We start from the raw sequence: 26,342 nt of genomic DNA on the forward strand, positions 1-26,342 counted from the left end.
CTCGTCTGCCTGCCAGCATTTAAACCAAGAAGTGACATCTAGTCAAAATGACCCTAGAGCAGTGGAGGGCACACAAGGACAGGTTGACCTGCGTGTGAAGTGATGCAACATGGGAAAGTAGCAGAATAGTTAGGAGTGTGTCCACATGAACCTTAAAATGAACACACTCATGACACAATGGATTCACTCCTGTTCCTAGGACGATTACTTATTGCAACCTAAGAGGCCAAATAAATTGGTTTAAAAACAGGTTGCATGTGGACTCAAGGCATTTCAAGGTGAACGCCATGTAGACAAGATAAACACTGCTGCTCTTTCTGAAGGCCAGGGCCTACCACAGTTGCAGGCACAGAATTCCCATTGAAGTCAATGTGAACTAGTAATGTTCTTGAAGTTAAACATGGGCTTAACTGCTTTGTTGGATTGGGGCCAGAGTGCTCAGCATGTTGTAGGTTCAAGCTCTTAAAGACTAAGACCAAGTAGCAGTGATTTCATACAGAATAAGTATTTTATTCATGATGTATTTTTATTTACATTAATTTTTGCTTGTATTTTGAATTCTGCTTGGATATTGTAATTAACAACTTTTATACCTTTTCTGCACAGCTGCTCTAAAAAGATTAAGGTAACACAGATCTTTCCCATACAAGAAAAAATCTGCCTGTCAAAGTTATAGCTGACTTTTCCCGTCCCAATAATTATCTTCTCATTTTAGAACTGATGAGAATGGAAAATGTAGTTTATTATAATATAATAAATAGAAGACATTGGGTAATTAGCAGTGCTGGTATATTTCTAAAGTACTAAACAGACAAACAATAAACTGTGAACTTAATCACGAGTTCTTATACAGTTTCAAGACAGGAAAATTAGAGCTCTCAGCTACAGTCATTTGAGTAATCACATCTGATCTGCATTATTTATTAGTTATTACATGCTCAAGTGATTCAGGTTGTACATTGCCTAAAATCATTCCAAAACAAGCATACTGTACCTTTTGTTTTTTAAAAATGTTGACTGGATTACACAATATATATTGAATCAGAACTGTTATTTTTATTTCACATAGGAAATACAAAGCAGTGGTATTCATCATCAATTGGACAGGCATCCCAGTTGACATCCCCCAATAATATGTTTTCCTAGCTATCCCTGATTTAAAACCTTGAGAATGTTCTATTTTGGCTTTCTTACTCTTTATCCTACTGCCTTGTTACTCACCTCACATTTTAGTAAGTATTTGCGATACCCTTCTCAAGCTCAGAGCAAAGTCACTCATCTCTTATTACAAGACCTATTGCCTTCATGATAAAATGGCTGAAGCATGTTTGTTAACTTTTCCAGTTTATTTATTTTTATTTCATTTGACTGATTAACCAAAACTGATTGAGCTCCAAGAGGCAGCATTTAACAGACGGTGCCTTTCGGTTTATTTAGCCTTGTTGGCTTATGAGTTCATTTTGGGCAACTCCCTGTTACAATGCATTAAAAAGGGAAGTACTTAAACTATCTTTTTTTTTTCCATTTTTCACCAGCCAAAGAAATGCAGAAATAAATGTTGGGTACTTTCATCTTCTGCCAGAAAACGCAGGTTTGGCTTGATTCATGTCATTGAAAAACTAAATAAAATATTCACATCAGTTGTGAATAATTTTTTGCCAGCAAAAGTTAACGCAAAGAAACCTCTTTAAAATGCTAACAAATTTACTTACAAACACCTATATTTATTATTTCATAAATAGGCGCAACAGGTTCCATTAAAAAAAGATTAAATACAGACACAGTATGAAGAAACAATAATACATAGCCATATGTAAAGGTTATAATTTAGCTGTCTCCAATCTGTTTCTGCATCTAATAAAATATCAGGTAAGCATTTGGCAGTTTTATACATAAAAGGACTTAAATGATGTTTACTAACCATTACACGTAAAGTGATTTTTAAAAAAAAGCATTTTTAGGCAGTATAAAATAAATGTGTTTGTGCTCTTTCCCAATACCAGTTTTTTTCACCCTTTTATCTATTTAATGAGACAAAGCCAATATTTTTAATTAACACCATTTGGGAATACTATTTTTTCCAAATACTTTGAAAATATAGAACTATTAGTCAGTTGTTTAAAAATGAAGTAAAAATATGAATGTTTGCCAATTTAACCCCTATTGTGAGCCAGTTTCAATTACAATTAGCTACAAAAACATTCACATTTTATACTCTAGGAGAGTGTAACATAGATGCTATTTACAAACTTGCTATGACTGCTACATCAAGCCATTTAAAAAGTCTTTAGTAGTTTCATATAAACACCCATTATGAAAACCAATGGAAAATCCAGGACTTTTATCTACAGTTGCTAAGGCAGTTACTAGCGCAGCACTTCACAGCAAAAACCAACATAAAATCTGAGTAGTCCAATTTTCCTTCAGGAAAGAAGAAAAGCAATGTCCGTTAAAGGATCTCTGAGGAAAAAAATAAAATAAAATAAAAAAAGAAAGAAAGAAGCAAGACTATTTTTTCCAGAGTGGGTGACCCACAAGCTCAAATAGTCCTAAGTGCTTAGCAACTTGTATTTTCTAATAAAATGCAGAACTGCCTTGACTGCATAAAGCAATCCGTGATGAAAAGACTTCCCTGCAATCCTCAACGGAAAGGAGAGGTTTTCCAGATTTTCAGGTAAGGTACAGTGCTTTGTCCCTCTGCATGCCCCTGTTCAAAAAGAAATAGAGCAAACACTTTTTAAACCTGTCAAATTTTTATTAGTTCTACCACCTCACAAGAAAGAAACTTGTCATATTTCAGGCGTCACTAGTTTGCGTCTCCCACTGAAGTACTGGTTGCACTGCTCTAACAAAAATAATAAAAATACTAACCATAATTTGTACCTCCATAGCATGACTGGAGAATCACCAAGTGCACTACCTATGTGACTGAAATAACCTCCCAGCACCCAGCGAGGTAGGGAAATGTTTTGATCCCCATTTTTCAGATAAGGAAACTGAGGTGCAGAAAGATGAAGTGACTTGCTCAGGATGACACAGGAAGGTTGCGGAAGAGGCAAGCACAGAACTATTGTTTCCTGGCTCCCACGGGGGGCCTTCAGCCAAGGTTCTCTCTGTACATAGATCTCCACCTTCTTGTACAGGGGTGTGTATGATGTGAAGAGGGGCTGTAAGCAGCCTCTGCAGTGGGGAGGCATGCCAGAGGCTGAGAAGGGGCAGGCTAGGGGTCTGAGTATATTAGGCACAGTAACTACCTGCTGAAGACTGACTGGGAATCCATACAAAAGGTAAGATAGCTATTAGCAACATTCCTCCTTGAATTGCCTCCCCCCCACACACATGTCGGGGATTCCTGGAGTAGCCTGAGGAGTCTGTCATCATGGCTCCATTGGAGTTGTGCTTCATGGGATCTAGCAGAGAGGGTCTGAAGGGGCACCATGGTAGAGGTATAGTGCTTCTGTGTGGATGACACTGTGGGTATGTCTACACAGCAAAGAAAAACCTGCGTCTGTCCCGAGCCAGCTGACTTGGGCTGGGACTGTGGGGCTGTTTCATTGCTTTGTAGAGTTCCAGGTTTGGGCTGGAGCCCGAGCTCTGGAACCCTCCCACCCTGCAGGGTCCTACAGCCTGAACTCCAGCCTGAGCCCAGAAGTCTACACAGCAATGAAACAGCCCTGCAGACTGAGCCCAGCGAGCCCGAGTCGGGTTTTTTTGCTGTGTAGACACACCCTGTGTCTCTGTTGAATTCCCTGAGATTCATTCTTTTCTGTTCTGATACCAGGCCCATCACTATAATATCTGAGCATCATGGCACTTGTTCCACTGGGTGAAAAATTCCACCCAGTGATGGAAGAATTTGTAAGAAAATTCTATGAGGGGAGACTTGTGACATTTCTCTCTTAGCACAGCCCTGATCAAGCAGGAAGGAGTGATCTGTCCCTCCCAATCTTACCTTTTAATGATCAAATTGCAGTTCTCTGGCAAATTTAAGTTTTCCAGAAGTAAAATGCACTTATTTGAGAGCAATCTTTAACTGTATGTGTTAAGCACTTGCTTTCATACAGTAATTCAACTACTGAATAAACACAGCACCAATACAGATGCCCTTCTAAAAAAAATCAGTAGAGAAACAGGCAACAGAGCTATTTCCCACCCCCTGCCAGACATTTGTGTCATAAAGGTTGCTCAACACCAGGTGGCATTCATTGGCTGCTTACCCATTACTGCAGTAGTCATTATTCCAGTCCACAGTCTGTGCTGGAGGATTTCTGCACCCTGAACGAACATACTCCATTGCTTGGGTAACAACTTGTGCAGCTGTAGATGTAGGGTTGATGATATTCTGATAATCAGGCTGAAGAGTAAATCCCTGTAAGAAAAAGGAAGCCAATACAATGTACAATAAACGAAGCAGTAGATTAGGTGCAAAAATCTTTTAAAAGTAGCATGTGCAGAACAAAATATCAGAGTCCTTTTCCTTGTATTTATACTCTGAATTGGCAAACTTAAAACAGGCAGAAAACGTGTGTGGGTATTTTTTATTTTTTAAAAACCTTTCCTTGATTTTGGAAACAAACAAACAAAACAAAACACACCAAATTGTTAGATAACACACAGTTATAGTATGGAACTAAGAGCCATGGAACAGAAACAATTTAAAGCTAAGAGGACAACTCAATCAACTCAGGGGAAAATAAAGTCTGTTTGCTTCTTAGAGCTTGCATTTTGATTAAACTAAGGATACACTAGTAGTTAATTCCCAGAATATGCAACAGAATCTTTTTGAAGGATGCAGGCAGCAGGTGGCTGAGTGTTTTATTAGACTACACCTATTCACATATTGTTCTCTAAACCCTTTTTCTTCGTTCAGTCACAAAGGGACCATCTGCTTCTTCTTTTATTTGTACTTCTTTCTCAACTAAACAAAAATTCAACCAAAGCTTTTTAACAGTTGGGCAACTAATGTAGTGAAAGCTGTTTGAAACCAAGGAGAGGAGAAAACAAACGGAGAATGGAAAGAAATGTATTTTTTTTTAAATGAAATATTTAGTAATTGAAAAGAGATAAAGGTTTTTGGCATATTCTTTCAATATAGTAGCGTGTTTAAATGCTGTCTTTCAAAACTAGCAGAGTTGTTAGAATTTCAAGGGCACCAGGTATTGATTTACTATACCAAGTTTATCCTAAATAAACATAATGTTTCTATAAAGTTAGAAATACTTCATAGTTTAGAACATATGAATGCAGTATGAAACCAACCAGTGGTTGCTGGAAAAAAATGGAGACCAAACTCAGTGCTGGGGCAAGCAGGTATAATTCCCTTTGAAGTCAATGGAAGGTGCACTGCTAAAGCAAAGGCTGAATTTGGTCTAAAATATTTAGTTTGAAAATCCACTCTTTCTGGCCAGAGTTCATGTATGGCACGCCTGTGACTAAATGCATGACTTTTCAGTTGTATTTGTTAGTTTAAGTGGTTTGTATGTGGTTGCTTTATATACACTTTGTAGTAGGAGAGGCTGCTAGGGAGATTTATTTCCTGTTTCTGGTTTAATAACTGAGCCATGTTGTTTTTTTCAAAAAGAAAGAAAGAAAGAAAAATTGTAGCTTCTGTTAGGCCCCTAGGAATGAGCCTCCTTTAAAAACAAAATGAACAAAATGTCACTTCCCTCCTCTAATCACTCCACTGGCCCTCATTTTTCACTGCATTATATTCAAGTTTCTTAGTCTTATCTTCAAAGCCTTTTAGACCTCTGTCCCCCCCCCCACTTATCTGCTGTTATGACTTATCATGTCCACCAATCACTCTATTAAAAATGCTAGCCTTGATCACCAACTTATCCACTTCTCCTACAACCTTCTTCAGACCTTCTTCCACACTGCCTCCTATGCATAGTATCAGGGCCGGCTCTGGCTTTTTTGCCACCCCAGGCATAAAAGCCTCCCGCCGCCCCCCCCGCCGGGGAGCGCGGCAGGGGAGGGCGCTGAGCCCGGCCGCGGCCCCGCTCTCCCCGACCGGCCGGAGCGCCGGGAGGAGGGCGGAGAGCCCAGCCGCGGCCCCGCTCTCCCCGACCGGCCGGAGCGCCGGGAGGAGGGCGGAGAGCCCAGCCGGGGCCCCGCTCTCCCCGACCGGCCGGAGCGCTGGGAGGAGGGTGGAGAGCCCGGCCGGGGCCCCGCTCTCCCCGGGTGAGCGCCGCCCCCCTCCAGGTGCCGCCCTAAGCACATGCTTGGAGGGCTGGTGCCTGGAGCTGGCCCTGCATAGTATGCCCTTCAAGAATTGATTCATAAGGTCAGTACCCTTTTCTCTTTCAAATCCTTCCAGAAGACCCACTTCTTCTGTGAGGGATGCCTGCAAGAAACTGGCCAACTAATGGTGGATAGGTTGAGGGATAATGGGGTATAGCTGATGTGTAACATATATACGGTTGTGTACAAAAGATATACACATTTTTTTGTTACTCTCTCACCCTCTCTATGTAAATTGCTTGTCTTCTTAGGCCCTGATCCTTCAAGCCAAACTGTATGGGCCAACAGCCATTGCATTGTGGAGTCTTAGGCTGAAAGTTCTTCAGCTGTATGGACTTTGTCTTCCTGGATATGAATTGTGTTAACCTAGTTGAGGCACTACTGGAATACAAATAATGCTTCATAATAACAAACAATAAGTGAGTTACATTCTGTGGTCTTTAATTGAGCAAAACTCCTATTGACTCTGATCAGAGTTTTGCTTGATTGAAGATCATAGAATTGGGTCTTGTAATATTATCATCATAATTTGTATAATATGATATAATATTATCATATAATACACTAGTCTTGGGGCCATTTCTAATTCAGTCGCAAGAGGAAACTATATAAAAGAGCATATTCTCAGGCATTTAGAATTACCTTTGTACCTTGGAGGTACATCCTCCTTAGTGATCTATTACCAGTCTTTATGAAGCAAACATATACACAGGACCATCTGATAGTGTTGGTAGCTCTAGCCACCTGTTTTAGAGAAGCACGGAGCTGAACAGGCATAGAGAATCAAATATACTTTCTGTCTAAGACAGATGGTTCCTCAGGTCAGAGGGAGAGAACAACAGTACAACACTGTAAACACTTTGGCTAGACTAAGGATGAATAAACATCTTCAGAATGGAAGGATGTTCTGTGGTGAAGGCACTGGCCTGGTACTGATTGGGCTCCAATTCCAGGCTCTGCCCCAGAGTTCCTATGTGACCGTGGACAAGTCACTTTGGCTCCAGTTCAGCAAAGTTTGTGCACATGAATAGTCTGACACAGTTGGTACTATTTGTGCTGAAATGTAAGCATATGCTTAAGTGCTTTGTTAGATCAGAGCCTTAATCCTGCTACGCCTCAGTTCTCCCATCTGTAAAACAGGGGTAATAATTCTTCTTTTTCTGCAACCTTTGTCTGTCATGTCTATGCCAGGCTTCATTGAAGTTATCTACTCTCCTCAAATTAACTCCTCTCACGTCAGCCTATCTCAGGTGAGAGTGCTCACAACAAACAACCCCAAAGATGCTCAAACAACACTCAAGCTGCAGAGTGTTTGGATTACAGCACAGAGTCTCCAATGCATTTCTACCCTCAGCATCAGCAGCCCTTGAGCTTTGACCCACATCCCCTGATGGGTCAGCTAGCTCGAGTTTAACTGGAGCTAGAGAATTTTGTGTGTGGACGAGAGCTGGGTTATGGGCCCTACTTGAGTTATACCTCAAGCTAACACTGCAGTGAAGACATGCCTTCAAATTGTAAGCTCTTCGGGGGCAGGGACTGTCTCTTACTCTGTATGTACAGCACCTGGCAAAATGGGGCACTGATCTTGGTTAAGGCTTTGTAGGGCTACTATAATACAAATGATAATTTACATTGTTGAGCACATATACACCAAAACAAAAGATAATTTAAGAATTCCAGAACTACTCAAAATAAAGGGCTAATAAATGATGATCATATCCAAAATGTAAACAATCAATATTTCAGCCTTTTCATGAATCCTGGAAGTATATATCTGCATAACATAGGAAGACAGCCTCATATTAGGCCTGTAGTAAATATTTGTGCATTATTTGTGTAAGTCCTTAACACACAATGATGAAATAAAAAGTGTTCAGAAAATGAGTGCTTAGAGGTCTAATTAAACAATGCTGAATGTTTTGCATTGTAATGCTCAAGAGAAAATCACCAACTGTTTTGCAACATGCCTAGAATTTTAAATTTCATTTTCCTGTGCCAGATTGAAATAAAAATAGGGAACTTGATAAAGATTAATTTGGTGTCAGAAGGGACATTTGCTCTTTAATTAGATTTCTGTAGCCCTAGCTGTTTTGTTGCGCCACGATAGCAAGTCCTAAAAAGCCTGCAGCAGAACTAAACAGTGATCCTCATCTCCACACTTTACTGGGAACTAATTTCATTTCCTGCCTGTCTGGAGAGGTATTTTCAACAGGCATCAATGTTTTTGTCTTCACAACTGATTTATTCATCAATCTCAATGTGATTTTTTTAAACCTTTAAATTACATCCAAATCCTAAAGCATCTGTTTATTACACAAGGAAATTGAAAATCTGTCTGTGTGATATCATACAAAGATTTTTCCTTAAGGTTATAAAGGAAGTTGACAGATATTAATGATTTTTTTTCTCTTGACCTCATTCGAAGACATAGTGTAACAAAAAGGGGAAGAAATCTGGACAAATACAGCAGGCCCATGAGTTTATTTTATAAAATATGTAGTAGAAAAAATGAGACTATTATTTCTGGCAGGCTAGGCAATCACATTGCAGTATACATTTATTTTCTTTAAAAAACCAACAACCAAAGGTATACGGAAATGAGCCGTTATTTAAAAAAAACCCCAGAGTGTACATTAATCTTCTGCCTTTTTTCGATATACACTATACGGATTCCTGCATCCATGGGCATCAGACATTAAGAGCCTTGTTTTAGCTGCCCCTGCATGTGTACAAAGGTGGGACAGAGGTAATAAAGAGCCTTCCTCCACTTTGTGCCCCACTGCAGGGCCAGTCACCATCAGAAGGCAAAGGAAGAAAGCAGGTGCTGTGCTTGGACTAATTCCAGTAGCAATGCTAGGCTAGCCTTCCAGTGAGGTCATGGAGTGGCTGGGAGACGACGAGACCATGTCCCCATCCTTCTCCGCACAAGCCGTCAGAGTTCAGTAAGTTTGAGAGTGGGGAGTTAACAGGAAGGAGCACCAATGTTTGTAGAGGCAAACGGGCTCCTACTTCAACATGTGTTTCCCCTGAACCCCAGAGGAATTTTGGTTGATTCAGCCAGAATTCTTCACAAGGCCCAAGTGAAGCCAATGGCTTAAAGCTGATATCTGATCCACAGGACACAAGTAATTTTATTGATCATGGGCCAAATGTTGCCCTCCCTAAATCAGTGAAAAATCCTATTAGCTTCATTGGGAGTTTTATCTGTGTATAAAGACTGCCGAATTCACTCCAGCAGGCCAAATTCTATCCTTAGAACTGACTGTCTCAGAGCAGATGCTGATATTAAGTAATACTGTATGCAAAGGTGTCTTCCACAGGTAAATTACATTTTACCACAAATCACCATGCTCCAATTAATGCAGCTCTGATTCTAGAAATCTCTAGTGCTCTCAGAAAGCAAAAAAAACATGTGAACTTTAGGAGATAGGGTCGGGTCACATAGAGCCAAAAGATGAAATACTGCATATACTACTCCCAAAAAACAATTTAAATCCTGCTTGAGTAATGCAAATCATAACAGACCCCTCATTCTTTTTTAATGTGCATCTACTAGGGAGATATGTAGATGTATGTCTGCACCAGTTGTAATAATAATAAAATGATAAAAAGCCTATATGATCATGCATAGGTGCTGAATCCGTGGCTGCTCCGTGGCTGGAGCACCCATGGAAAAAAATAGTGGGTGCTCAGCACCCACCGGCAGTCCCATGGATCAGCACCTCCCCTTCCACCTCTACTGGCTACCAGCGGGCCGGCCGATTAGCGCCTCCCCCTCCCTCCAAGCGCCTTCTGCTCACCGTAATCAGCTGTTCAGCAGTTTGCAGGAGATGCTGGAGGGGAGGGAGAGGAGCGGGGGCAGGAAGAGGCAGGGGGAGGGGGTGGAACAAGGTGGGGCAGGGGTGGGAAAAGGTGGGGCAGGGAGGATGGGAGCAGGAAGAGGTGGGGTGGAGTGGAGGTTTTGGGGAAGGGTGGAACGGGAGTGGGGCCTGGGGTGGAGTGGGGCTCGAGCACCCCCCAGGAACTGGGGAAGTCAGTGCTTCTATGATCATGATATGATAGTGATAAACCAGCACTGTTTCTGTAAAAGGAAAATCATGCCTCTCTAATCTACTAGAATTCTTTGAGTATGTCAACAGCTGATAAAGGAGAATCTGTTAAATAATGTATTTGTACTTTGAATAAACCTTTGACAAAGTTCCTCACCAGAAAGTATAAGGAAACTCTGGCAAGAAGTCATGGGGTGAGAAGTAAAGCACGGTCAAAGAACAAAAGTTAAGAGTAGGAATAAATGGTCAATTTCCAGATAGCAAAAGGTTATCAAAGGAGCACCTCCAGGATCTGCACTATGATTAGTGTTGTTTAATATATTTATTAATAATCTGGAAAAAAGGAGTGAAGTATGAGGTGGTCTACTTTGCAGATGACAACAATTATTTAGGTTAGTCAAGACTAGAGAAGACTGTAAAGAATTTCTAAGAGATCTATCAGTGCTTGATGTACAGGCAATGTGGTAATAGATGAAATTCACTTTGACCTATGCAAGTTACAAGACATTAGAAGGGATCATTTGAATTACTGGTACATATTAATGGGTTCTAAATTAACTACAACCACTCAGGAAAAGAAGCTGACCATCCGTATGGACAGTTTAATGTAAACACATGTTTACAGTTTCAGATTATATTCAGGCTAAAGTTTGATGCCAAATACATGTGAGGCTTCCCTCACATGTATTTGTACAGTTTAATGTAAACACATGTATTTGCACAGTTTAATGTAAACACACGTTCACTGTGCAGTGTTGAGTTGTTTCTGCTTTCTGGCTACTGGTGGCAGTGTTGTGGTGAATAAATGTTAGGATGTATAAATCTGGGATAGAAAATACTGAAAATATTATAGTCATTCTGTACATCGATGGAATGGTCTCACCTGGACTACTGTGTTCAGTTCTAGTCACCCCATCTCAACTATGATATAGCAGAAATAGAAGGGCTTTAGGGAAGCACAATGAAAATAATCAGGGGCAATAAAACAGCTCTATATGAGGAGAAACTGAAAAGGCTGGGACTGTTTAGTTCAGACTGGAGATGAATAAGAGGAAGTATAACAATAATGGACGCTATACAGGAGTTAATTCAGGCAGTCCTATTCACTCGCTAGAATGAGAAACCCTTTAATGAAACTCAAATACAACCAGTTAAAAATTGATAATGGATTTTGTTTTTTCCAATAGTGTAAAACTAACCTATGGAACTCTTTTGTACAAGATATCATTGCAACTAAGAGTTTAGAATAAATACATAAATAAAAAGCAGATATTTTTGTATGGATAATGAGAGCACGCACAGTTGTATTAGGTAGGATAAAAACATTAAGCATATCAACTTTCAATGTTTCACGTCAAAAGCCAGCCACTAATTCTAGGGCATTAGGAAAATACTTTCCTGATGGGCAGGTAATTCCACAATAGTCCACTGTGAGGTTACTCTCAAGTTCCTCGGAAGCATCTATTACTAGTGATTGTCAGAGACAAGATAGTGGACTGGATACCACTGGTCTGATCTGGTATGGCAATCCTTATGTTTTTAGTACAGCTACAGATCTACAATTCTTAATGATACATTTATTTTTAAACAGTTTTATTCTTTTAAATTAATTTAAAATTATTTTAAAAGAATAAAATTTGTAAATATAGTAAATTAATTATGTAATTAAACTAAATTTAACATTCTGTACGACAAGTTGTCTATCTGTTCTTAAAAATATACTTAAACATATAAATGAATGTTAAACAAACATTACAAAACAAAGTCCATTGAATAGACTTTGCAGAGTCTCAGGCAGTTTGTAGCCTTCAAATACAAAATGGCACCATAAGATGTATGTACTCCATCCCACACATGCTTCGTGATATTTAGAGGGGAAATGTAGCCATTTTCCTAAGATCAGCAGCACAGCCTTTCAACAGCTAATAAGTACCTGTCACCATGAATGAAACTCAGAAACCTCTCAGAAAATGCACATTAGGAATCAGGCCTGCAGCAGCGCTAGTCTCTAGGCAACCCACAACAGCAGTTGGCCTGCAGCTGGTTGCCTGATTGGCTACACCACCACATTGGCTGGAAGGGCCAGCAGACTGACTCTTAAGCCAGCAAGCTCCAGAGCTCACTGGCTGCTCAATGCTCACACCCACCACTGTGAGGAGTGGGCTGACAGCGTGCCTTGATTCTCTTGAGACCGTCAGCATTCTTGTGCACAACACCCCAGCCATATCAGTTTTAACTAGCATTGGAATCCAGGCAAGTCCCCTAGACCCGCACACACCTCTCCAATGCAGAGAAGTACCGACACTGGATGTTAGGCCTATGCTTATACTGAGGGGATCCCAGCCATCTTGTTTTGAGATGCCTGGCATAGACTCTGGCAGCGCTGAGGCTGGGAAACACTAGGCTCCCAGCCCCAAGGAGCTGGTCTGTGCTGTCTAGGTCTTCCCCTCCCCTGGTAGTCCTCAGAACCCACAAGCCATAGTCGGCAGAGCCAGACCATCAAGCCAGTTTTTGATGATGCTCCACATATGTCTACTGATTCAACTATTTGCAAGCCCCAACATTCACCAAGAGGCCCTCGTTGACTTTGGGCCTTGGGTAATTTTATGGACCTGAACTTTGCTGAGGTCCATGCAATTCCCACCATACACAAGAATTCTCCAGATCTGGTTGAATCTGCTGATGGGTCCCTTCTCTCCTTGGGAGACAAGACCTGCCAGTGATAGTTGTCACTCTCTGGGGTCATCAGGAAACCCTCAGATTTGGGCTAATCTGGGCCCCCCATGCTCTGGAAATCGTAGGTATGCCCTGGCTTACTATCCAATACCTCCACATTTGCTGGTGGAAGGAGACACTACACTTTAGTTCTTGATATTGCCGGCTGTCCTGCCTCCCAGGATCCAAGAACTGGACTGGTACGCTCTACACGTGATAATGCAAACCTCAGAGAGCAAGGCACCAGGACCTCAGGGCCACTCACATCTCTGTCTGCCTCAGCTGAGATCCTCCACAAATACCGTGACTCTGTTAATGTTTTTGACAAGGGAAAGGCAGACATTCTGCCCCCGCATCAGAATTATGACTCCCTCAATGACCTCCAACCTGTAGCAGAGATCCCAATAAGTCAGATATATGCCAGAACTTCAGACTCTCCCCATGTATTTTCAGGAGAACCTACAGAAGGGTTTCATCTGCCCATCCACATCTCCGGCAAGTGCCCAATATTTTTTGCCAAGAAGATGGATGACTCATTGTGGCCTTGTATCGATTATGGGGCCTCAACAAAGTGACCATACGAAACTGCTCACTGCTCCCCCTCATAAGCAAACTCAGACTGGCTACATGCAGCTCACATTTTCACTAAGTTAGACCTGCAGAGGCCTATAACCTGGTGTTTGTGGGAGATGAATGGAAGACTGGCTTTCATACTCAATATGGTCATTATGAATATCTGGTCATGCCGCTCAGCCCATGCAATGCTCCAGCAACTTTTCAACACTTTATGAATGATATATTTTGGGATATACTGGACCAATCTGTCATTATTTACCTTGACACCCTAATTTCTTCTGAGGGCAAAGTTCTTCAGGACCAGCACCTGGGCGGCATTCTTGAAAGACTATGCCAGAATCACCTATGTATCAAGCTGGAGAAATGTGTATCTGACTGGGACATCCTTAAATTTCTCGGGGATATTATCTCATTTAACAGACTGGCAATGGAACCCCACAAAGTGGCAGCCAGCATGGAATGGGCGTGACTAAAGGATGCACACAGAATCCAATACTTCTTGGCTTTTGTTAACTTCTACGACTGATTAAGAGAGCTTTAAACTAGGAATTGGGGGAAGATGGTTGGGAGATGTCCAGGTAATCTCCACGCTGGATTTTAACATTGAAAGGGAAGAAAATGAAGTAAGAAAGGATACAGCTGTGGGTAGGAGAATGGACATACGGAGGAAGGGTAGTGTAGATACCATTCTAATAGGTGATACTGGTGGTAGAATGTCTGGGCCTAATTGGGTAAAGAATGTGAGCGAAGCCAAACAGCAAGAATTAAGATGTTTGTACACCAATGCAAGGAGCCTAGGTAACAAAATGGAGGAACTAGAGTTACTGGTGCAGGACGTGAAACCGGATTTTATGGGGATAACAGAAACATGGTGGAATAGTAGTCATGACTGGAGTACAGGTATTGAAGGGTATGTGCTGTTTAGGAAAGACAGAAATAAAGGCAAAGCTGGTGGAGTAGCATTGTATATCAATGATGAGGTAGAAAAAAGCAGTGGTGGAATGGATAAGACTGTAAAGAAATAAGAAGGGATGGAATGGATAAGACAGAGTCTGTCTGAGCAAAAATCACATTGGGGAAGAAAGCTACTATAGCCTCCCCTGAGATAGTGTTTGGGGTGTGCTATAGACCACCAGGATCTGATTTGAATATGGATAGAGACCTTTTTAATGTTTTTAATGAAGTAAATACTAATGGGAATTGTGTGATCATGGGAGATTAACTTCCTAGATATAGACTGGAGGATAAGTGCTAGTAATAGTAATAGGGCTCAGATTTTCCTAGTATGCGATAGCTGATGGATTCCTTCACCAAGTAATTGCTGAACCAACAAGAGGGGATGCCATTTTAGATTTGATTTTGGTGAGTAGTGAGGACCTCATAGAAGAAATGGTTGTGGGGGACAACCTTGGTTCGAGCGATCATGAGCTAATTCAGTTTAAACTAAATGGAAGGATAAACAAAAATAGATCTGTGACTGGGTTTTTGATTTCAAAAGGGCTAATTTTAAAAAAATTAAGGAAATTAGTTAGGGAAGTGGATTGGACTGAAGAACTTGTGATCTAAAGGCAGAGGAGGCCTGGAATTACTTCAAGTCAAAGTTGCAGAAACTATCAGAAGTCTGCATCCCAAGAAAGGGGAAAAAATTCATAGGCAGGAGTTGTAGACCAAGCTGAATGAGCAAGCATCTCAGAGAGGTGATTAAGAAAAAGCAGAAAGCCTACAACGAGTGGAAGATGGGAGTGATCAGCAAGGAAAGCTACCTTATTGAGGTCAGAACATGTAGGGATAAAGTGAGAAAAGCCAAAAGCCATGTAGAGTTGGACCTTGCAAAGGAAATTAAAACCAATAGTAAAAGGCTCTATAGCCATATAAATAGGAAGAAAACCAAGAAAGAAGAAGTGGAATCGCTAAACACGGAGGATGGAGTGGAGGTTAAGGATAATCTAGGCATGGCCCAATATCTAAACAAATATTTTGCCTCAGTCTTTAATGAGGGTCTTAGGGATAATGGTAGGATGACAAATGGGAATGAGGAAATGGAGGTAGATATTACCACATCCGAGGTAGAAGCCAAAGTCGAACAGCTTAATGGGACTAAATCGGGGGCCCCAGATAACCTTCATCCAAGAATATTAAAGGAACTGGCACATGAAATTGCAAGCCCATTAGCAAGAATTTTTAATGAATCTGTAAACTCAGGGGTTGTACCGTATGTCTGGAGAATTGCTAACAGTTCCTATTTTTAAGAAAGGGAAAAAAAGTGATCCGAGCAACTACAGGCCTGTTAGTTTGACATCTGTAGTATGCAAGGTCTTGGAAAAATTTTTGAAAGAGAAAGTAGTTAAGGACATTGAGGTCAATGGTAATTGGGACAAAATCCAACATGGTTTTACAACAGGTAGATCATGCCAAACCAACCTGATCTCCTTCTTTGAGAAGACAACAGACTTTTTAGACAAAGGAAACGCAGTGGATCTAATTTACCTCGATTTCAGTAAAGCATTTTATACGATTCCACATGGGGAATTATTAGCTAAATTGGAAAAGATGGGGATCAATATGAAAATTGAAAGGTGGATAAGGAACTGGTTAAAGGGGAGACTACAACAGGTTGTACTGAAAGGTGAACTGTCAGGCTGGAGGGAGGTTACTAGTGGAGTTCCTCAGAGATCGGTTTTGGGACCAATCTTATTTAATCTTTTTATTGCGGACCTTGGCACAAAAAAGTGGGAATGTGCTAATAAAGTTTGCGGATGACACGAAGCTGGGAGGTATTGCCACTATAGAGAAGGACCAGGATATCATACAGGAAGATCTGGATGACCTTGTAAACTGGAAAGTAATAGGATGAAATTTAATAGTGAAAAGTGCAAGGTCATGCATTTAGGGATTAATATCAAGAATTGTGGTTATAAGCTGGGGACGCATCAGTTGGAAGTAACAGAGGAAGAGAAGGACTTCGGAGTATTGGTTGATCACAGGATGACTATTAGCTGCCAATGTGATATGGCCGTGAAAAAAGCTAATGCGGTCTTGGGATGCATCAGGCGAGGTATTTCCAGTAGAGATAAGGAGGTGTTAGTACCGTTATACAAGGCACTGGTGAGACCTCATCTGGAATACTGTGTGCAGTTCTCAGAGGCGTAGCGAGCGCCCTCGGTACCCTCCAACCGGAGGGGGCCCCGCAAGGAAGGGGGCCCCTAAAAGTGGCAAAAAAAATGTAAGGTATAACTAGGTAAGTGACATTTATTGACGCTATTGCACAATCCATGTCGGTTTTACTGACAAAACCGTGAAGTCATTATGATACATCATAATGCTATTGGCTACATCAGTTGTCTGTCGGTCAGTTTCGAATTTTAGTTGGACCCATTCAAAGAATGTGTATTTGCGTTCATAATGGCGGTCGGCGGATAAATGTTATTAATTTAGTTGTTTAATTTTTTATCGTTTGAAACGATTAGTTTCCAACGCAGAAGCATGCTTTGTGATGTCTAAGAGAACGTATAAGAGCGGAGCTGGTAAACGAAAGGCAGCAAAAGATGCCAAGAAGGAACTTGAGAAAATTCCAAAGTTGTCAACGTATTTTGCGCTGCAATCCAATGTACAGGTACAGGCACATGAAACGGACAGCGCTAGCAGCGACGAATCGTATCCAGAAGTATCCAGAAGTGCTTCAAGTGAGGTCGAAGGTGAATCCAGTTGTTCTACCAAACAAACTGTGACAGATATTCCAGCTGCTGCCGGGAAAGAAGTATCTGAATCTGAACCACTGACTGATGATCCAGGAGATTGGCCGTCTATAATATCGGACAGGCAAGTGTGTGACATTGTTGCACGTGGCCCACCGCAGCAGAATGAAAGTTACGAATTTCCATTTAACGAGGAAAGACGGAGGTTCACAAGTACTCATTTCTATCGAACCATGGCAAATGGCGAGAAAATAAGACGTTCATGGTTAATGTACTCAGTTCAGAAAGATGCCATTTTTTGTTTTTGTTGTAAATTATTTGGCACTGGCGACATACCGCTACGTCGTGGAACATCTGCTTGGAAAGCACTGTCAAAAAGACTTCAGCAGCATGAAACAGGCAAAGGTCATCAAGCCTGTATGGTGAAATGGTTTGACCTTCGGTCAGGCATAGTAAACCGTACATCTATTGACCAACTCGAATTGCAGGCTTTTCTGAAAGAAAGATTTCTGGAGAAATGTTGTCAAATGCATGGTTGATGTCGTTATTATCTTGTCCAAAAGAAACTTGCATTTCGAGGAAGTAATGAAAAGCTCGGCGATCCTTCGAATGGCAACTTTTTGGGACTCTTTGAATTGCTTGCAAAGTATGATACTGTCCTCAGCGAACTTTTACAGAGGATTAAGAAGGCAGAGACACATGTTCAGTACCTCAGTCCACAGATCCAAAATGAGCTGATTCAACTTGTTGCCAGTAACATTCAAGAGGCCAACATAGCGCAGCTTAAAAAAGCAAAATATTATTCAGTTATTTTGGACTGTACTCCTGACGTGTCACATGAAGAACAGATGTCTGTGGTGTTACGTTTTGTTGAATGCAACGGTGAAGATGGTGTCAATATTCGTGAAGCATTTGTTGGTTTTCTTAATGTTCATGATACAACTGGCGAGGGCTTATTGGAAGCATTTCTTGAAAAGGCAAACAATTTAGGAATACACATTGCTGACATGAGAGGCCAAGCTTATGATAACGGCGCAAATATGAGAGGAAAGAATAAAGGAGTTCAAGCCCGCATGCTAGAAATAAATGACCGTGCCTTGTATGTACCATGTGGAGCTCACTCTTGGAATCTTGTGATCTCAGACGCGGCAAAGTCATCGAAATATGCCGTTGACTTTTTCGGTCTGATTAACAGAATATACGTTATCTTTTCTTCTTCACCTTCACGTTGGGATATACTTCAAGAACATATGCCAATATCTGTTAAAGGCTTATCGGACACTCGTTGGGATTCGAGAATTGATGCTGTGAAGCCATTGTGTTATCACCTTGAAGAATTGTGCAATGCTTTGTTATCTTTGCGAGAATATGCGCTCGAAAAGAAAGATGGCAATACAGCAACAGAAGCCGATGCGCTTTTAGACCATGTTACTACCTGGCCTTTTGTTCTGACTGTGTACACGTGGTACGATATACTATTTCACGTCAATAAAACCACCAAATTAATTCAGTCACCAGATGTGTCAATTGACGTACTGCAGGCAGAAGTCAGTGCTACAAAGAAGTTTTTGGAAGACTATCGAAATACAGGATATATCTCTGTGGCCACAAATGCACGTGAAATAGCAGAGCATATGGGTATTGAGCAGGTGTTTCCAGAAACCAGGGTGCGACGTAAGAAGAGAATGTTTGATTACGAATGTGCTGATGATTCGAGTCGTCTTTCTGCCGAAGAAAAATTCAAATCGCAGTTCTTTCTTGTTCTCACTGATCAGGCCATATCTTCTGTTTCGTCGTGATTTGACCAACTCGTGGAGTGGTATAAGTTGTTTGGATTTCTGTATAACGCTAACAGCCTGAAGCAGTGTCACAGAGAAAATGAACTGGAGAATCACAGCAAAAATTTTGAAAGAAAAATGGGAGACATTGATGCCAACGAACTCATAATGGAATTGATGCGTTTTATTTATGTCATCGAGAAAGAGAGAGGACTTGTCACGGCAAACAATTTTTTAACGTACATATACAAGGCCTTTAGGAGATATATCCGAATCTTTCCATTTGCATCAGAATTCTTCTGACCACACCAGTTACTGTCGCTGGTGCTGAAAGGAGCTTCAGCAGAATGAAACTGATCAAGAATATCCTGCGCTTAACCATGACAGGCTTTCTGCACTTGCAGTTATCTCAATCGAAAACAAGATTGCCAGATCTCTGGACTATGACACATTGATTAACCAATTTACGGAGAACAAGGCTCGAAAGAAGCGCTTTGCGTAAATACGGAATACATGTACACTGTAGGCCTATGTATACATAATATGAACCCTGTATATTGTATAAAATAAATACCGCATTCCAGTTTCTGCATTGTAAGGGGCCCCACCCGGAAATATGTTCGGAGGGGGCCACGTTCTTTGTTGCTAGGGCCCTGGCAGTTCTGGTCTCCCATGTTTAAGAAGCATTCAAACTGGAACAGGTACAGAGAAGGGCTACTAGGATGATCTGAGGAATGGAAAACCTGTCTTATGAAAGGAGACTCAAAGAGCTTGGCTTGTTTAGCCTAACCAAAAGAAGGCCGAGGGGAGATATGATTGCCCTCTATAAATATATCAGAGGAATAAATACCAGGGAGGGAGAGGAATTATTTAAGCTCAGTACCAATGTGGACACAAGAACAAATGGATATAAACTGACCATCAGGAAGTTTAGACTTGAAATTAGATGAAGGTTTCTAACCATCAGAGGAGTGAAGTTCTGGAACAGCCTTACAAGGGGAGTAGTGGGGGCAAAAGACATATCTGGCTTCAAGACTAAGCTGGATAAGTTTATGGAGGGGATGGTAGGATGGGATAGCCTAATTTTGGCAATTAATTGGTCTTTGACTATTAGCGGTAAATATGCCCAATGGCTTGTGATGGGATGTTAGATGGGGTGGGATCTGAGTTACTACAGAGAATTCTTTCCTGGGTGTCTCGCTGGTGAGTCTTGCCCACATGCTCAGGGTTTAGCTGATCGCCATTATTTGGGGTCGGGAAGGAATTTTCATCCAGGGCAGATTGGCAGAGGGTTTTTTTTTGCCTTCCTCTGCAGCGTGGGGCATGGGTCATTTGCTGGAAGATTCTCTGCATCTTGAAATCTTTAAACCATGATTTGAGGACTTCAATGGCTCAGATACTGGTCTGATACAGGAGTGGGTGGGTAAGATTCTGTGGCGTGCATTGTGCAGGAGGTCAGACTAGATGATCATAATGGTCCCTTCTGACCTTAAAGTCTATGATTCTATGATTTATCCCAGGATTCTCTGTGTTAGCTGCTCTGCTCACAGCCCTACTACGGAAGGGAATTCGATTTGTATGATCCCCAGAAGCTCAGGTTGCTTTTGATAATCTGAAGCAGAGATTCATCAACGGCTCCCATCTGGATTCACCCAGACCCTGCCACACTGTTTATGGTGGAGGCAGATGCTTTGAACATTGCACTAGGGACAGTTCTAGCCCAATCCGATGCTCTCGAAGAGTGACTTCACCCATGCACATTTTACTCGCGAAAACTCACTCCTGCTGGGGGGAAATATGACATCCTGGACAAATAACTGCTGGCCATCAAAATGGACTTTGAAGAATGGAGCCACCTTCTGGAAGAGGCTAGATTTCTTGTCCAAGTTCTCATAGATCATAAAAACTTGGAATACCTTAAGATGGCCAGGCACCTGAAAACACCTGCAGGCATGCTGGTTCCTCTACTTCACGCAATTCAGGTTTGTGGTCACCTACCCTCCTGGGACAAAGAACAGGAAGGCAGATGCATTGTTGTGGAAGGATGAGAACTTTGATCCTGGAAAAGAAACTAGGTCCACAATCCTCGAGCCCTCAAACTTCATTTCTTCCATCATAGCCTCCAACCTGATAACCTCTATCCATTCTTAGCTGCCCCACAACCTCTTTGCCATCCAAATCCATCAAGCCTTAGACCAAGAGCAGGACCAGACCTCTGCCGCATTCATGTTCCAGGACAGGATCTGGTATCATAAAGGATGCATATATGTACCTGAAGGGTCTACTGAGCTTCAAGTCCTACAACTCGGCCATGATGCTCCCGTGGAGGGCCACTCTGGCTGTTCCAAGATGCAAGACCTAGTGTCTGGGAGCTTTTGGTGGTCAGCTGTATGTGTCTTGTTTTGCCTTACGTAGTCTCCTGTGATATTTGCACCCAGACCAAGACACCCTGTTCAAGACTGCTGGGTCTCCTCCAAACCTTACCCACTCTGCCCTGGTTTTGGGCTATCGTTTCCATGTACTTTATCATGGAATTACCACCCTCCCAAGGCCACACTACAATTCTAGGGATGATCAACCACTTAACCAAGATGCCACACTTTGTTGAATACCGGGCGCTTCCCTCTGCTCAGGAAACAGCCCACTTGTTTGTGAACAACATCTTTCCTCTTCATGGCTTACCTCTGAGTATGGTATCTGTCTGGGGACCAGGGTTTATTTCCTGCTTCTGGTGGGAATTCCCATGCCACCTGAGTATAAACATGCTAACCTCTATGGCCTATCACCCAAGCAACACCTCAGTCTGAGGACGACAATTAGATCCTAGAACATAACCTATGTTACTTTCTAAACCAGGGGCCGGCAACCTTTCAGAAGTGGTGTGCCAAGTCTTCATTTATTCACTCTAATTTAAGGTTTCACATGCCAGTAATACAGTTTAACATTTTTAGAAGGTCTCTTTCTATAAGTCTATAATATATAACTAAACTATTGTTGTATGTAAAGTAAATAAGGTTTTTAAAATGTTTAAGAAGCTTCATTTAAAATTAAATTAAAATGCAGAGCCCCCCGAACCGGTGGCCAGGACCCAGGCAGTGTGAGTGCCACTGAAAATCAGCTCGCGTGCTGCCTTCGGCACACGTGCCATAGGTTGCCTACCCCTGTTTTAAACTATCATCAAGATGATTGGCTCTCTTTGATCCCTCATGCTGAGTTTATCTAAAATAATGCCACCAACACCTCCATAAAGCAGACCCTCCTTTGCTAATTATGGTCTCCATCCTCACGTTCATCCACAGATCGCCTTGAAATTGTCCATGCCCATTGTCACTGAACTCACTGCCCACATCTAGTAGGTATACTAAGAACTCCAGAAGTAGTTAGAAGTCGCCAAGGCAACTTACAAATGGTATGTGAAGTGGTCCCACCAGCCAACACCAGGCTTTGAGGTAGGGGATAAGGTTTGCTTGTCCACCCGGAACCTGCGATCGACTTGCCTCTCTGCAAAGCTGGACCATCAGTAACTAGGACCCTTCCAGATCACTAAACAGATTAACCTTGTTACATTTAGGATACAGCTACCAGATTTCCTCCAATTCAGCCCACCTTCCACATCTTTCTTCAAAAACCCTTAGTCAAGAATCCCTTCCTATTTCATTCTACTCCCTATTCCCCCGCCTATAACTATCCACGTCCAAGAAGAATATGTTGTTCGGAATTTTCTAGACTTTTGCCGGGTCCGAGGAAAACTACAATATCTAATTCAATGATTCCTACTCCAATCACTAGGTTAGACTGCCTATGTCCCAGGCGCCTGACAGTGCATTTGGTATCTTTGATAGAAATGTCAGATTTCTTGAATGAGAAATACGGGTATTGATTCCCATTCCTATTTCAGGACACCATATTTTACACTGCTTTTTTAATTTTGTGGGGAGGAGGCAAAAAGGGTCACATAATTTTTTATCATATTGTATGTTATGTCAGGAAAGCGAAAGGTACAGTATAACACAGCTCTATTTATGGACTTCAGGATGCCTATTTTCTACAGTGTATGTTATGCCCCAGCTAGAAATGGCACTGCACAACGTATGTAATATGTCGTAGCCAGCAGCTTTTGTTTTAAGTGGCAGTTCTTTCATGCTGTTGAAATACATGCAACATACTACAAGAAGTGGTAGTCCCACTTTTTTCTTTCCTTCTGGGTAATGTTCAACATGATGTAATGGAAGCTACTGAAGTCACCTTTTATTTAATATATTTTGTTATATGTAATTTTTGAATAATGCACCATGAAACAATGTTTAGATTTATGTGATGATGATGATCATGGCATGGTGCCAATAACCAGATATGCTATTTAAAACCATTCAACTCCTGCATTGCACCTTCTATTAAGTATAATTGTAATATCCATGGAATAATCACGGTGAGATTTTCAAACCTGGATTCATAAATTGTGCCCACAAGCTTTGTGCATACAAGGCATTTGTATGAATAAATTGGGTATTTCAGAAACCTGGAAGGGCATAAGAAAAGAGCAGAAAACATTGAGCATGAAATGCAGTGATGGGCCTGCACCTTGCCTAGCCATTTATAATAAGTGGGTGTAAAATACATCATTCTAACTTGGTAGGATTTTACACTCACTTTACAATGGTGCAAATGATTACACAAGGTGTAATGGAAAATCAGGCCCAATTACATCTAAATCTTGCGATTTCAAGATACACACCTCCTTACTCCTCTCCCCAAAATAGTCAATTCTGGGCTATTTTTTAGAAAATAAAACTTTATTTACTTAGAGCCAGATCCTCTGTAAAATTATTTAGCTCCAGTGAAGTTGCACTGCTTTACATCACTGGAGGATTGAGACCTGAAAGTCCGTATCATGAGGTTTCCAGTATGTAGTCAGGCCATACTCCCACTGAAATTCAATGGGAATTTGTTAGAGCAGGGTCTGAGTACGAAAATGAATAAAACTTTAATATGAACATCAGGAACTGGCCCCTTATTTCCAGTATCTTACTTTATAAACTGTGTCTTTAAATCAACATTTTTGAAATCTTAACATTTCACCTGTTCATTAGGTTATTTTCTACCTCACAGGCTGATTTCACTGAGTAACATTAATATGTTTTGTAAAAGAAACTCCCTTTCCTGTGGGAGATATGGAATTTTAATGTTCAGGAGCCAATCTTCAGGGGCACTTGGTTAACTTTACTCACATGAGTTGTCCTGGTACAGCTCATGAGACTAGTCATCTGAGTAAAGTTGCTCACGTGCTCAAGTAGCTGCAGGACTGGGAGCTAGGACTTCAGTACTGGAATGTTGCAAAATTAAAGCTAAACCATGAATCAAAAAAACCTACATTAACTACTGGAAGACCAGTTTTACGGATTCAGATGGAAATCTATTCCCCAAACAGATTGAAAGTTCGTGATTTAGAACTTACTTGCTGCATTGTAGGTGAATGTAAAGCAGACTGGACCTGCATTGGGAGTTGGTTTCCAATGGACTGCTGCATTGTAATTGGCTGGTGTTGCTGTATGTTGAGATGCTGGTGGAGAGGTGGGCTAATCTGAAGCGGTGGAGGTGGGGACACAGCCATATTTGCTATGGAAACAGTCACTGGCATTTGGTTGTTGGGCTTGGGTGCGATATTCCTGGGGATATTAGCGTGCATGGCAGTTATGTGCGGATTCATTCCGGGTTGTTGGTGATAATGGGAGCTTAGGTACAGTGCGGAATGAGCCTGTGTGGGCCCATGAAACACTGACTGTTTTGAATTAATCATCTGAGGCGGTTGGGACGCCTTAACATCAACAGGTTCACTGTAGCTCTGTTGAGAAAACAAACAAACAAACAATCTTTAGAGACTGATAACAGCTGTTTTTCTGAGATCTATTTACTGCACAAATGAACCTCCGCATCATTCCATGCCTGACCAGAATACCTTAGTGTTCTGCAATAATAGTCTGAAGCACAGTGCAGTGGTAATTTCCCGTAGCATACTGGAGAATTTTGTTCTATAACAAATACCCACATTTCCCCTTTTGTTCTTTGCTCGTTAGATGAAGAACTCCTTTATGACAGCACTCATCTCGGCAGCATACATCAGTCATGGAGATGCTACTTAAAATGTCCTTACAGCGGAGACTGGTTATTACTCTTAAATAAATAGAAATAAAGTTAACTCTCACACACCACACAGATTTTTCTTCACTCCTGTAAATACAGCCCCTCTGCTTCCTGGCTTGACATTTTGATATTGCAAAACTTGGAAGTGATGTTACTGACATGATAAGCTACTCGACAAATGAAAATGTGGCTCCAAACCTGCAACCCTTACTCACATAAGCAGTCATTACTTCTGTTATTAGTCCCCTTTAATTCAATGGGACCACTCATGCGAAGAAAGATTATTTGTGAGGTAATAAGGCAATAAGTGAATAGAGCACTGGACTGGGTCTCAGAAGACTTGGTTCTGTTTCCATTCCTGGCTCTACCAGTGACCTGCTGGGTGACCGTAGGCACTTCCCTGCTCATAGCCTCAATTTGCACATCTGTAAAATGAGGCTAATGATACTGACCTCATTAGTAAAGCATTTTGATATCTACTGATGAAAGCACCAGATAAGAGGCCGGTATTATCATGAAGGGTGGCAGGACTGGGCACTACGGTTGTGTCACTGAATCAAACTAAAATTCCTGTGTTGGCATATTTTATTTTTAAAATATTCTGTGTTAGGATTATATCTATGTCCACATCAACTGTGTTTTGTAGACTGCGAGTTTGGAAATAGTATAGGCATACTGAATAATTAATTTTTAAGCAGAACCCTCTCAATGAATCCAATGAAGGAGTTCTGCTTAAAAACTGATGGTACCATTTGGCCTATGTTTGACTACATGCAAACAAGAAAATTATCTCACTGGCCCTGAATAATACAGCACCAAAATAAATGAACTGAGAAAATAAATAGAGCTTTTCAAAATAATTGCAGAGTTTGTCTTGTTTTCTTGAAGCAGTTATGAATATTTTCAATAATAAATAGTTCTAATGTTTATACGTTGTTACTCTGAATTTCTACTAAATTTGTTCTGTTCCCCATGCACTCAGTTTCTTAGAACTTCCAATTGAGTTGTAAACTAGATATGTTCAAGTAAATGCCAAAAAGAGTTAAAGATTAGCCACTTAGTGCTTATGTGTGGGTACCTGAATAATAATTTAGCAGTTAAGGAAAGGTTGTGAAGTATTTATAACCAGTGAAAGGTGAAACATG

The 26,342-nt window shown here is 41.2% G+C and overlaps 1 protein-coding gene across 5 annotated transcripts in view; it reads right to left on the minus strand.

The window, feature by feature from the left end:
* Positions 1–772: 772 nt before the first annotated feature.
* Positions 773–26,342, minus strand: part of TOX (thymocyte selection associated high mobility group box) — a 271,473-nt gene continuing 245,903 nt past the window's right edge. For all 5 annotated transcript variants that reach the window (XM_005301157.4, XM_065585611.1, XM_065585612.1 and 2 more), the window contains 3 exons: positions 24,512–24,898; positions 4,218–4,369; positions 773–2,707 (listed from right to left, as the gene is read on the minus strand). In XM_005301157.4, coding sequence (XP_005301214.1) covers positions 2,671–2,707; positions 4,218–4,369; positions 24,512–24,898 — 576 coding nt within the window. In that variant the 3' untranslated portion in view covers positions 773–2,670. The remainder of the gene's footprint in view (positions 2,708–4,217; positions 4,370–24,511; positions 24,899–26,342) is intronic.

The sequence above is a fragment of the Chrysemys picta genome, chromosome 2 (genome assembly GCF_011386835.1).
Source record: "Chrysemys picta bellii isolate R12L10 chromosome 2, ASM1138683v2, whole genome shotgun sequence".
Classification (NCBI taxonomy): domain Eukaryota; kingdom Metazoa; phylum Chordata; order Testudines; family Emydidae; genus Chrysemys; species Chrysemys picta.